At 37.5% G+C, this 13,900-nt stretch overlaps 1 protein-coding gene across 1 annotated transcript in view; it reads right to left on the reverse strand.

Annotated features, from left to right (window-relative positions):
- spon1a (spondin 1a) overlaps nt 1-13,900 on the reverse strand; it is a 108,299-nt gene that overhangs the window by 77,970 nt on the left and 16,429 nt on the right. The window contains 2 exon segments of the mRNA XM_043264165.1: nt 83-205; nt 450-523. Coding sequence (XP_043120100.1) covers nt 83-205; nt 450-523 — 197 coding nt within the window.

Below are 13,900 nucleotides of genomic sequence, written 5' to 3' on the forward strand. Positions count from 1 at the left end.
ACAATAAACTAGGATAGGTGAAACTATTTTAACATTGAAATGATTACACACTTCGCATGTCATTGAGGACATAGTGTCTTACTTGGGTAGTCTTTTGGGTGCAATTTCTCTGACCAGTTCCCGTAGAAGGTGACTCTGTATTTGGCAGTTCCACAAGCACAGCAGTCCAGCAGGGGTTTGTCTGTGGTTTCCCCATAAAGTGGCTCTAAAGGACAAGAGAGGGAGGCCGGATTATTACAAATATTCATATCCAAATTTATTTATCTATCTATCTATCTATCTATCTAAAATGGATTACTGTAATGATTAAGTCTGGGAAACAATCAGTGCTTAATAAGAAAAGGTATAAAAAGAGCCAAATTGGGGGGGGAAAGAGAGAAAATAACATCTCGTAGAAGTGCTGCTTGTAATGTGCCAAACCATCTAGCTGGGAGTTATAAAAGACTTACCTCTCTCACACATCCGCTTTGTAAGCGAGCCTTCATCCTGGAATGAGATGATCTTCCTCTGAACAATACTAGCTCTGCAAAGATGAAAGAGAAATGAGAGAATGAGAAAATGAAGGTAATCGAGAAGAGAAGAGAAGAGAAGAGAGAGAAGAAGAGAAGAGAAGAGAAGAGAGAAGAGAAGAGAAAGAGAAGAGAAGAGCAATCATGAACCCCCATGGAGTGATTGTAATCCCTAAAAAGGAAGCACAACCTAGATGAATGGCAGCATATCACTAAAGGGAGATGCACAAGCCAGCAGATCTGAAGCATTTATTTTTGTGTTTCTGCTGAAAAATAAAAAATAAAAAGGCAAAAGTTACATTCCTAACAATCTGTTCTGATATAGAAGTATAACATAAATGTGGGCCTGACATAAAACATGGGACGGTAACTGATGTTTAGTTTCCAGTCTCCATTTTATATTGCACATGTGCAGGTTTTCCCACTAGACATTTAATTAACCTGCAAGATTTGGTCAATTAGCTTCACTAGAAAGACCACTTTGATCAACCAGAATATTAACAGAATGGTGAACAGAATAGCTATTCTTGCCCAGAAACTAAATCATCACTAAACCATGCTGGTCAAATCAAGTCTTTTAAGCAGGGTAAACAGAGGATTTAACTTAAGGGGAAAAAAAAGAAATGCTGTAGATGAATCTGGTTGCACAGTCCAATAATAAAGAGGATGTAAACAAGAAAGAAAGACCCAGACTCTGGTTAGACAGCTGTAATTAAAATCGGATAAGTGATCATGGACATAGCTTAAGCTCTGGGATCCTAATGAGTTGGTGAAGCCTGTTTACATGGTGCCATCTCAGATACTTGTGGCAGCCATGGAGGTTTTTATACAGCCTGGAAAAATCTAAGAGTAAACAAAAAGTCCTTCCTCTTCACACACTGAAGCTCTCATCTGAGAAACAGGCCAGGCATTATTGTACTGAGAGCTGGTGCCAGTCCAGGTGGTCCTCATCCAAATGACAAGGAATATTTATGAACCGGTACTTTTCACTCACTGGACTGGTCATTATCCACTGAGAGATGAAAGTTGCTGACTGGTGGAGAAAAAAGTGTGAAAGACAAATACTGTCAAAAAAGACTATGGCTGAGATGTTAAAAATTATTTGCACTTCTGTACTCACTCCCTGTAACCATACATACATACAGGGGCCACATATCAGAGATAGCCATTCGAGTTAGTGACTACATTTTCATAATTTTTAGACTCAGTGTTCAGGTTTGACTAATCATAATGCAAAAACTAACACTTCAAATAAACATTTGTGACCAATGCTGTCAATAGGAGTCACACAGAGCTAAATATAGTTACTAGTTAATGTTTTGTTGTCAAATTATTCCTTAAAAGAGCTTCAAAATGTATTATTGGTGGAAAACTGACCAAAAAATGAGTGAACTACACTGGGAGTTAAAGTTTCCCGAGCTTTTATTTTATTTCTTTTATTGTTAGATTATGATCTATGTATGGCCTATGTATTACTGTACCGTATTAAGGCTTACTGTACTTCCGTCTTTGCTACTGTTTGGACACTCTTGCTTACCACTTGCACTTTGCTCTCTATTATGTACTTGTTCTACTTTTTCTAAGATTTTAACTTCTGTAGATCAGCACAGCATTCAAACAACACATTTTTGGCAGAAACACTATAACTAAAAACTTTTGGGACTGGAATACTACGACCAGCTTACATTCCAGAGAAGGAAAAACACAGCTGCCTAGAGAGAAAGAGAGAGACCCTGTGACGTAATGTCAACTCTTTAAAATGCAACACAAAGGGCAAACTGAAATGTTCTAAAGTGTGCTTAAATCTCTATAGTCATGGCGGACATGATGGCGGAGTCCAATCATAAAAACAGAATTTATTCTATAGCATGAAATGCCACAGAATTTGTCTTTTTTGAATGAATGAATAAAAAAAGATCTGCCGTTTGAATCAAATCATTATATGAACTACTCTATAAATATTAAAATGCAAAAGACTTTTTAAATATGAATCCTGCATGTTCCATTTATCTCTATATCTATGAATGGTTTTCTTTATTACACAAGTACTGAAGCGCACGTGAACTGTGTAATTTTTGGCCCCTGCATCTCACTACATGACAACATAAACAAAGGAACTTGTTTTGTTTTTCAGGTAGTTTTTTGAGCACATAAGTCACAACTTTAAACCACGACTGACAACTTTGTAGTGTTCCAGGCAAGGCATGGCAAATTACCCGAGCACAAGGAATTGTGGTAGCTAGATGTAAACAAACCAGCGTGGCAGACCGTATGAGGCTTATGCTTATTTACAATCATTTTTATTGCCAAAGGTGCTTTCCTTGCTTATTTGAGGGAAACGGAGGAGTAAAAATGGCACATAAGGAAAGAAGCTGTTCTTTTTTTTTTTTTTTTTTTGTGTACCACTTGCATAAACACTAAATCCGAAGGGGTTGCCATTGCTGTGTCATGGACTTTGTGATGTCAGAACTCAGAACTGGGAGTACATGTTTAGGACGAGTTCACAGGTGGTAAGTCACGGGTTTGACTGTTGTACCAGTGCACTTTAACGGGTAGAAGGTTGGAAAAACACAGATTACGGGTTGCCTGGAATGCAGCATTAATCTCCAGAGATGCTGTGAGTCACTTCATAAAAATTTTAACATTTCATTTGAGAAAACTAGCATCATATGAGCCTGCTGAGGCGATTGCTCCTGCAGAGGTGATTGCTCCTGTCTGCTGAGATGTTTGTTTGTTTGTTTGTAGCTCCATGTAGCTTCGCTCTTCAATTTATCGCCCTCTGTTCTTTAGCGATCAAATATAATTTTATTATCTACATACCGCTGATACAATCTATCAAACTAATCAAACAAATTCAACTGCTGTTCGTTCGATCGCTTTAATCTAAAACTGTGCAGTGCATCGTCACTTGCACTGCTTGCCACATGTATAGTTTATCTGTCAGCGACCAGGGATTCATATGTGATAAATGCAGGAAAATAGCAAGGCTGACAGAGAAGGTTTTAGAATTAGAAACACGCGCGTCAAACTTTAATTGAGGACAGAAAGAATTTGAGGGCTGTAGATACTGCTTTGGATGCGACTAGTACAGTGAATCATGTACATTGTTTTTTTTCCGGCTTCAGAGCCCCTGCAGCAGGGCAACTGGGTGACCGTGAGGCGCACTAGTCGCGGGACAAAACACCGCTCTTCTGTTCCAATTGGAACATCAAACAGGTTCTTCCCACTCAGTGATGCACCCACTTAAAAACCAGAAGAAAGTACACTAGTAATCTGTGATTCTATCATATGGAACATGAAAATAGAGACTCCACCATAGTCCAATGCTTATCGAGAGCCAGAGCATCTGACATTTTGTCAAATTTAAAAGTGCTGGCTAATGCTAAACGTAAATTCTGTAAGATTGCTATTCACGTCGGCGCTAATGATGTTCGCCAGTCGGAGATCACTAAGAGTAATATTAAAGAGGTGTGTGAATTTGCAAATACAATGTCGGACAATGTAATATGCTCTGGTCCCCTCCCTGCTTACCGGGGTGATGAGATTTACAGCAGACTGCTGGGTCTCAATGGCTGGATGTCTAAGTGTTGCCCGCAGAACAACATAGGTTTTATAGACAATTGGATGCGTTTCAGGGGCAGACCTGTTGAAAAGAGATGGTCTTCATCCCTCCTGGGGTGGTGCCGCTCTTCTATCTAGAAATATGGCATATAGTCTTAGAGCTCCAATTTGACCGACTAGTGCCCAGGTCTGGAAGCAGGCAGACTGGCTAAACCGACCGTCTGCTAGCTGCCTCATGTCACAGGAGGCAGTTAATTCTCAGCACATAGAGACTCTTTCACCTAGATATCACACTATAGAGACTGTATCTGTTCCCCGAATTAGAATACACAAAGAATGTCCAAATCAAATTTAAAGCAACAATTCAATTAATGTTCAACAAATAAAAACTATTTATAATGCAAAAAGCAAATGATAAAACTTGGCTTGCTGAATATTAGATCCCTTTCCACAAAAAGGGGGAGGTGTTGCTACAATTTATAACAATATTCTTAGTACTTCTCAGAGGGCAGTCTTTAAGTATAACTCATTTAAAGTTTTGGTGCTGCATATAACATTATCTATAGAATCATGTGCTAGTGAGAAATCCCATGTCATGTTTGTACTGGTTACTGTATACAGGCCACCAGGGCACAGCACAGATTTCATTAAAGAATTTGATGATTTTCTAACTGAGTTAGTACTGACTGCAGATAAAGTCTTAATTGTTGGTGATTTTAATATCCATGTTGATAATGAAAAAAGATGCATTAGGATTAGCTTTCTTAGACATTCTGAACTCTGTTGGGGTTAGACAACACGTCTCAGGACCTATTCATTGTCCAAATCATACTCTAGATCTAATACTGTCACATGGAATGGTTGTTAATATGGTTGAAATTCAGCAGCAAAGTCATGATATTTCAGATAACTATCTAGTCTTTTGTGAACTCTGTATAGCTAAACCTGTAAATTCTGCACATTATTACAAGTATGGTAGAACCATCGCTTCCACCACAAAAGAATGCTTCCAAAGTAATCTTCCTGACTTCCTGATCTCAATTCCTTAGCACATCCGATACAACACAAAAATTTGATAATATAACAGAAACTATGAACTCTCTTTTTCTAGCACTTTAGATACAGTTGCTCCTTTACACTTAAGAAAGATGAAAGAAAACAATCTGACTCCATGGTATAATGAAAACACTTGCACCCTAAAGAGAGCAGCCCGGAAAATGGAGCGCAGGTGGAGAAAAACAAAATTAGAAGTATTTCGTATTGCCTGGCGGGAGAGTATCCTGTCATATAGAAAAGCATTAAAAACTGCTAGATCTGATTATTTTTCATTTGTTTTAGAAGAAAACAAACACAACCCCTGGTATTTATTCAATACAGTGACTAAATTAACAAAAAATTTAAATGTCAACAGGTGCCAACATTCCCCAGGAGTACAGCAGTAATGACTCCATGAATTACTTTACTTCTAAGATTGATAATATCAGGAATAAAATTGTAACTATGCAGCTATCAGCTACAGTTTCACATCAAACTTGTTAAATCATCTAAGCCAGCAACATGTATGTTAGACCGTATTCCATCTAAACTATTAAAAGGTCTGCTTCCAGAAGTCATTAGGATATGTTCCCAGAACCTTCAAACTGGCTGTAGTTAAGCCTATCATTAAGAAACCACATCTTGACCCCAAAGACTTAAATTACAGACCAATCTCTAATCTCCCTTTTCTGCCAAAGATATTAGAAAAGGTAGTATCCTCACAACTATATTCATTCTTAGAGAAAAATGGTATCTGCGAGGATTTCCAATCAGGATTTAGACCGTACCATAGTACTGAGACTCTCATTAGTTACTACTGACCTGCTTCTATCATCTGATCATGGTTGTATATTGTTATTGGTGCTATTAGCACAGTTTTCACAGTATCTTAGCACAGTTTTCGATACTATTGATCACAAAATTCTCTTGAAGAGACTAGAAAACTATGTTGGCATTAGTGGAAGCGCCTTACCATGGTTCAATTCATATCTGACCATCAATTTGTAGCAGTATATGAGGAGATATCATATTGCTCACAAGTGAAATATGGAGTTCCCCAAGGCTCAGTGCTAGGACCGTTACTTTTCAACCTATACATGTTACCTCTGGGAGATATTATCAGGAGACATGATGTTAGCTTTCACTGCTATGCTGATGATATTCAGCTATACATTTCAGCACAGTGCACTGCACTGGCTCCCTATCGAACATCGGAACGATTTTACAATCTTATTAATTACCTTTAAAGCCCTGAAAGGTTTAGCTCCTTAATACTTGAACGCATCACATTATAGTCCTGCACGTCTGCTGCGTTCTCAAAACTCTGGCCATTTTATAATACCTAGAATATCAAAATCGACTGCGGGTGGCAGATCCTTTTCCTATCTAGCACCCAAACTCTGGAACAATCTCCCTAACTAGATTGAATCTGAAACTGAATCTAGATTAAAGACACATCTTTTTAACCTAGCCTACACATAACACTCTAATACACTTTTATTATTCAAATCCGTTAAAGGATTTTTAGGCTGCATTAATTAAATCAGCTGGAACTGGGAGTGCTCCTCATAAAACACCATGTTCTTGTGACATTGTAAAAAGAATGGCATCTATGCTAATATTAATATTATACAATAATAATATTATTGTTTTTTTTTTTTGTTATTCTGTTTCTCAGTTTGTACCCAGACTAGATGGTGGACCAGCACCCAGAGACCAGAACACCTAGTTGCGCACTGTGGACAGATCACCAGATCCTGATGCACACACACACTCATTTACACTATCTGACACAGCTGCATGTAAAATTGAACTAGAGGTTAAGTGCTGGGCGTCCAGCCAGAGGAGAACTGGCCCCAACTGAATCTAGTTTCTCCCAAGGATTTTTTTTCTCCATTCTGTATGGATGGGGTTTTGGTTCCTTGCCGCTGTTGCCTCTGGCTTGCTTTGCTGGGGACACTTAACTTCTAGAGATTATCGTCGAATTGATTACAGAGACCATCTCTGCATTTAATAACAAATTTTTAATAAAACAAATTTAATAACAAATCTCGTCATTATACAGTACATCCCTATCATTGTTTTCTTCTACTTTATACTGTCCAGTGCTTTGATACAACCTGTGTTGTTAAAAGCACTATATAAATAAAAATGATTGAAAATGATTGATTGAACTTCACAGAAACCTGTCAAAATTTGTAGAGTATAATGTATGCCTTTAAATATTCCATTCACTGTCAAATTGAACCACATTAACCATTTATTTGTAGAGAAAATACAATTATTATTTTTACGGAATATTTACATATTTATTTTTCTACTATTTATTAAAAGTTAACTACTGTTTGTTTTCCAAAAAAAATCCAAGGGGTTTAATTATCATTTGATAAAAAAAAAATGTTTCATGTCTCAATTTGATTATCAGAAAAATAAATAAATAAATAAAACACATACACATTTCTAGGGCCCTAATGTTAAAAATGTTGAAATTGAGAGTTTTGGATTTTTTAAATAAATGTTTTTGTTATAACACAGAGTAAAGTAGCAAAAAAGGTACCATTGAGTTCCAGTACCGTTTTTAGGTAAAATTGTGAAAGGTCACCAACCCAACACACAGCAGATCATTATCACTGACCCCATCAGCATATAGCCAGCGAGTCCTAACAGGTGTTTAAGATCGAGCAGACAGCGGCATTAAGCTCAGAGCACAGCAGAGCCTAAGACTCTGATAGTGGCTGACTCTATTATCAGAAACATCAGTAGCAGGACAACCACATGCCACTTTCCTCAAGAAACCATCTCTGATGTGAACAAGCAACTTCAGAACATTCTAATGAAGCACAAGACTGCAAATCGAATCATCATCCATGTAGGAATAAATGATATTGGGATAGAGCAGTTGGAACTCCTTGAAGGATTTCAACGAACTCTTTCGTTCAAAGTTTGTTCATCAGTAGACCACTTCCAGCAAGAGGAACTAACATATTTTCACTCTTGTTTGGGATGAACACATGGCTACAAAGAACCTGCAGCATGAAAGGGGTCAATTTCATTGACAACTTCAATCTTTTCTGAGGCCATAGAAAACTGTTTAAGCTGGATGGTCTCCACCCAAACAAACCTGGTGCAAGAGTGCTAAAGGACAATATCCACTTTTCCATCCATCATCCTTCAGCAGCATGTGCCAATTCACTCAACCTGAATGGCAAACAGACACCTGGACAGAGTATGAGTGACCACTGGACATATTAGCTCTCGAGTCATCATGTGGTTGACACATCCCACAAGGACACAGATAAGACCTAGCAGCCACAACAAGCACTGATCATGGACATCACAGCTGAGCCTTGCCCAAAGAGCTCATCACAGACAGACTGTGTGATATCACAACAGCTCCAAGACTCAGCACCCAAAGATGAAAAACAGCCAGGAAAGCCAGGAACAACATACTACAGCCACTGGAAACTCCAGACCCAGAGCCCATCTCCCCAGACACATTATCCCTCTCTTCAGCATCTCCACTTCTAAGCTTCTCACAAAAAATGGAGAAACTAGTGTATGCAGGGACCAAACACTCTTTCGCTGCAAGCCCCCCAGATACCAACTAAAAAACGGTGGGCTCCACAACCCAACTCGCCCTCCTCCTCCAGTGAGAGCTCTGATGCCACAGTGCCAGGGCCCAAACCCTCCTTTATGTGATGTGGGTGAATGAAAAACAATTGATAGCAGTTCTCAGTGATGTGTGTCAATCCCCTGCTATTATAGCAACAACATTAAAAAATGTTTACAGATAAAGCGGGAACCCAGTGTGCCTGCAGCTTTATCCATTTCTGTTTTGTGTTAGAAAGTCTCAAGTCATTTAAAGATGTCTATCAATGTAAGGAAGTGGAATTTGGTCAATACTTGTCTTTTAAATATTTAGGGATTGTGCTCAAAGGTGCGCAGAACATTTAAAATAATTATTTACAGACCTCCAAAACAAGCTCACAGAACTGCTATTAATAATTTACTCAGAGTTCGATCATTTTGATATTGCAGGGGATTGCAATATTCATACAGATCATGTAGAAATCAAAATTACTAGGAAGAAATTATAAGTGTTCTGAACACTTTTACCTGATTGAGCATGTGCATGAACCCAGATGTAGAGGTCTAAACATTGTCTGTATTGTTATTAAGGATGTCTCTGTCAGAAAAAGATACATTAACAAAAACACCAGTGTGCCATTTATGGAGGCAATATCTTTGACACCAAGCACTTGATTCCTTTAACTTAAAGGTTAAGAATGTAATTGATGAAATTGCTCCAGTGAAATTCTGAAAGAAAAATAGCAGACAGAAATCACCATGGAGAAAATCAACAGTAGTTCAGAGTATGAAAAGACAGTTGTTGGAAGACAAAGCTTGAAATAAGTCTTAAGTGGATGTGCATGACATGCAGAGTCCCACAAGGCTCAATTCTTGCACTGCTCCTATTTAACCTGTATACGATCCCAGATAATGTAAGTCAGATAATGAGAAAAAACAAAATGGCCTATCACAGCTATGCTGATGATACCCAGATTTAACTAGTCTTATCTCCAAACTATAGCCACTTTGACTCCCTCTGCCAATGCATTGATGAAATTAACTGCTGGATGTGCCAGAATTTTATTCAGGTAAACAAGGAGAAAACCGAAATCATTGCTTTTGAAAACAAAGATGAAGTTCTCAAGGTGAATGCGTACCTTGTCTCTAGGGGGTCAAACAACTGAAAATCATGTCAAGAATCTTGGTGTGATTCTGGAGACAGACGTTAGGTTCAATAGTCATGCCAAAGCAGTAAGTAAATCAGCAAGCTATTATCTCAAAACGTTGCAAGAATTAGATGTTTTGTTTCCAATCAAGACGTGAAGAAACTTGTTCATGCCTTTATTACCAGCAGGGTGGATTACTGTAACAGTCTCCTCACCAGTCTTCCTAAGAAAACCATTAGACAGCTGCAGCTCATCCAGAATGTCACTGAGGATTGATTTTTAAAGTACTTTTATTCATTTATAACTCACTCAATGGCATAGGACCTAAACACATTGCAGATATGCTCACTGAATATAACCTAACAGAGCACTCAGGTCATTAGGATCGAGTCACTTAGAAATTTGATAAAACATAAAATTTTAATCTGTTTGGCTGTGCATTTGTTAAATGATCACTGCGCTACGTCCAAACTGACTGCACTGTATTTCAAGTGTATAATTCTACATTTTATTAAATATTTTTTAAATTCCTTGTTTTTTACTGTTGTAATGTTATTTTAATGACGATTTTACTTCCTTTTATGTAAAGCACTTTGAATTACCACTAAGTATGAAATGTGCTATATAACTTGCCATGCCTGGCCTAATATAAAGTTACACTTTATTGTTATTCTCTAGCAGTTCCCCAAGCATTCACTTAAGACATAACAGAGATAGGCACTGGCATAAGTATCTTTTATCTGGGTGCTTCAGATGTTAGTCAGTGCAAAAAGCAAGCAGAGAAAAAAAACATTCTACAACGTACAAATAAAGATAATTTGGAATGTTTGATTAATAGTTAGCAAATTTTTTTGAAAATCTGAAATTCAATCAGAACTATAGCTCAAGATTTACCAACTCATCTTGCCAGCTCAAGTCACATTTTTTAGACATCATTTATTCCTTTGGATCATCTTTTTTTGTCACAGTTTTTCAGATGCAACACCTTATAAAATGTGAAAAGTAATCATCCGTTTGAAGGAGTTGGTTGAATGAATTTCTAAATGACTCACTCACCAACACTAGCTGCCACCTGCTGGTTTTAAAAATTTCAAATTTAAAAAAAAAAATAAATAAATCTTCTCATTATTTAAGTTCAGTCAAAATATTTCTTTCTAAAGCTTATTTATGTAATGTCTATTTAATGTTTTACCCATCTAACACAATAAGTTTTTTTTAAACAATCTTTTGAGAGGCATATTCTCAACTAAAATTGATGTGTGATTAATCAGAACTAGATTCAGATTACTCATGATCTAAAGTAATATTACAGATTACTTTAATTATCAACACGCCCAAAGTCAAAATTAAAGGCAGGTGTGACTAGAGTTAGTGATCAATTCTGCAGGACAGAGCCCCCCGAGACCGAAGCTGCCAGTCTACATGAGACAATGTGTTTTCGCTGCTATTGAGTGATGCAATGCAACACGACAAAACTAGATCACTTCCATTGCAGTTAACAAAGCTGAGATATAGTGTTTGCGTGCAAATGTGTATATCCACAGCATGAAATACCATTTCAAATGGAACAACAGAGGGCTCAAGCAGGAGATGTCTTGGATTCTAAAGTTTATCTAATGCAAATTATAGTGCATTCTGTACAGAATACAATGCATTCATAAAGTATTCAGATCACATAATTCATTTTTTTTTGTAGTAAACAAGTTCATTATATTTTTTATACCATATTGCCTGTTTTTTGCTCTATTTTGACAACAAAAATAATTCCAAACACAGCCACAACACTGTTTTCCATCTCTGAGGAAAAAGACAGTGTTTTGTTCCGGAATGAATCAACTATTTAAATGATTCGGTTCACTCCCAGGTTAAATGCATTCATGTTCTGCACCAAACAATGGGTCAAAATGCCACTGATTTCACTTGCTTGGAACAGCCCAATGTCTTATTATTCTAATTCAGTGAATAAATTTAAGACTTAGACTGAAAAGATGTGCACACTTTTAGAAAAAATGGCTTTATAAAAGGTACAAATGCTCTCTTAAAATGTAAGTCAATTTAAAGTAACTGAAAAAATGCATTATTCTCAATGTGAACTGAGAACCACATTGAAATATGAAAAATATCAAAAACTTTAGGAGCTGTTCTTAAGCAAGAAGTATACCAAGTATACCAAGGGGCATACTACAGAATGTTTCTTATCTTTGGATTTAACTCAAGATATGATATGTTAAGTTAGGATTTTTCAGCATTTTTACACAAACAAATCTTAACTTGATATGGGATTCTTATCCTATCTTGCAAAATCATTTCTTATTTCTAGTTTGAAGATCTTAAATTGCACCAAGTTCGACAATCCACACTCAGGTCTGTATCCAAGTGACAGCCATGGTGCCAGGATACACAAATCTTAGAAGCTACAAAGCTATGAAAAAATAAATAAATAAATAAAAATCCATGTATTCAAAGGGTTCTCAAGAGCATAGAAGCCTCTATATTTCTTAAATGGAGAAAGTTTGGAAAACCAGTACTCTTCTTTGACCTGGTAACCGCATAAAACATGGTCCCTCTAGTCGAGCTCCAGATATGGTGTTGAGATTGAAAGTACTTTCAGAAGTTCAGCTGTCACTACAACACTCAACCAGGCTTTATGGTGGCTCAAAGTATAAATAAAAAATCTGTAACATCATTTGGTTTGACAAATGACTCTAAGCACACAGCCAAGACAACAGTGATAACTGTTAAAAGGCTCATGGACTGTGAAATTCCCTGAGTGACCCAGCTAGAGAACATCTCTGGAGAGGAGAAAAGGGCTGTCCACCAATTGTCCCCATGAAACCTAACAGAGCTTGGGAGGATCTGCTAGAGAGAAAAGTAGAAAGTCTCCAACTCCAGGTGTGCAAACTTGTCTCATAATACCCAAAAAGGCTATAAATGCCAAATGTGCCGAGTATGAATAATGTTTCATTCCTTTCATATACATCATTTATGATATTATAATATTTAACATAAGTCTACAAATGTGAAACAATAAAGGAGTCTAAAAGCTTTCTGAACACACTGTACACAACCTCAAAGCTAACAGACATGAACAAGAAACTCCAAAACTCCTATTTAATTTCATGCCATTTTTAAAGAGATAATGAAAGGAAGAGGGAAAACAGAGGCATTGTTTTTTGAGTTTTTCCCGGTCGGGTGATGTTATTTCAGTTGTCTAATTGAATTGATTCATGCTACGGTTGGCCATGACCCCAGTTACTCCTCCTTCACCCACATTATCTTTGATGATGTGAGGAGCAAACTGACAGCCTTTCTATTTACTGCTTCGTTCTTTTTATCTGTTTATTTTTGATAGCTTTTGAGGCAGACAGCAGCGAGTTGAGGCACTTATCTCACTCTAGCTTCCCCTCTTCCACAGGCAGCATTCAACCCACTGATTCACACACTATTCACCATCAGGAATGTTCACTCTAAAGGATGGTGTGTGACACACACGGGTCAACGGACCATACGTGCAATGAAAGGGACACAGAAAGACTCTAAAACACTCAAATCTACCCACACCCCCTTTTATGTTAAGGTACTGATGGTACTACTCTAATTGTCCATGCTCTAATTCAATCTCACCCCAATTTCACATATCTGAAGAAGAGCGGCTTTGGCAGAAAGCCTCCTCACTTTCCAGGGCCGGCCAGGCAATCAGCCGCGGTAATGGTTATTTAACATCCAATTTAAATTCTATCAATGAGATGTTATTAAGGGCAGACTCACTTTCCTGCTTTTACACAGCTGATGCTAATCGCCTCTCTTCCAATGTGTGTGCGAGAGAGAGATCTTCTCAGGCCAGTGCTCAAGGCTACATAATGCAAATTCAAGGGCCTGCACCAACCCAGAAAACCACCGCCAGTGAGATTTGTGCCACTGAAAAACAGTATGCAGGTTACGTATATATATATATATAAACACTGGGAACCTGAAAAAAAAAACGATGGCATAGGCTATAATTATACTATAATTATTTAACCTTGTGGCCATTAAACTAGATTATTCGTCTTGGCTTTT

Source organism: Puntigrus tetrazona, chromosome 18, assembly GCF_018831695.1.
Source record: "Puntigrus tetrazona isolate hp1 chromosome 18, ASM1883169v1, whole genome shotgun sequence".
NCBI classification, from domain to species: domain Eukaryota; kingdom Metazoa; phylum Chordata; class Actinopteri; order Cypriniformes; family Cyprinidae; genus Puntigrus; species Puntigrus tetrazona.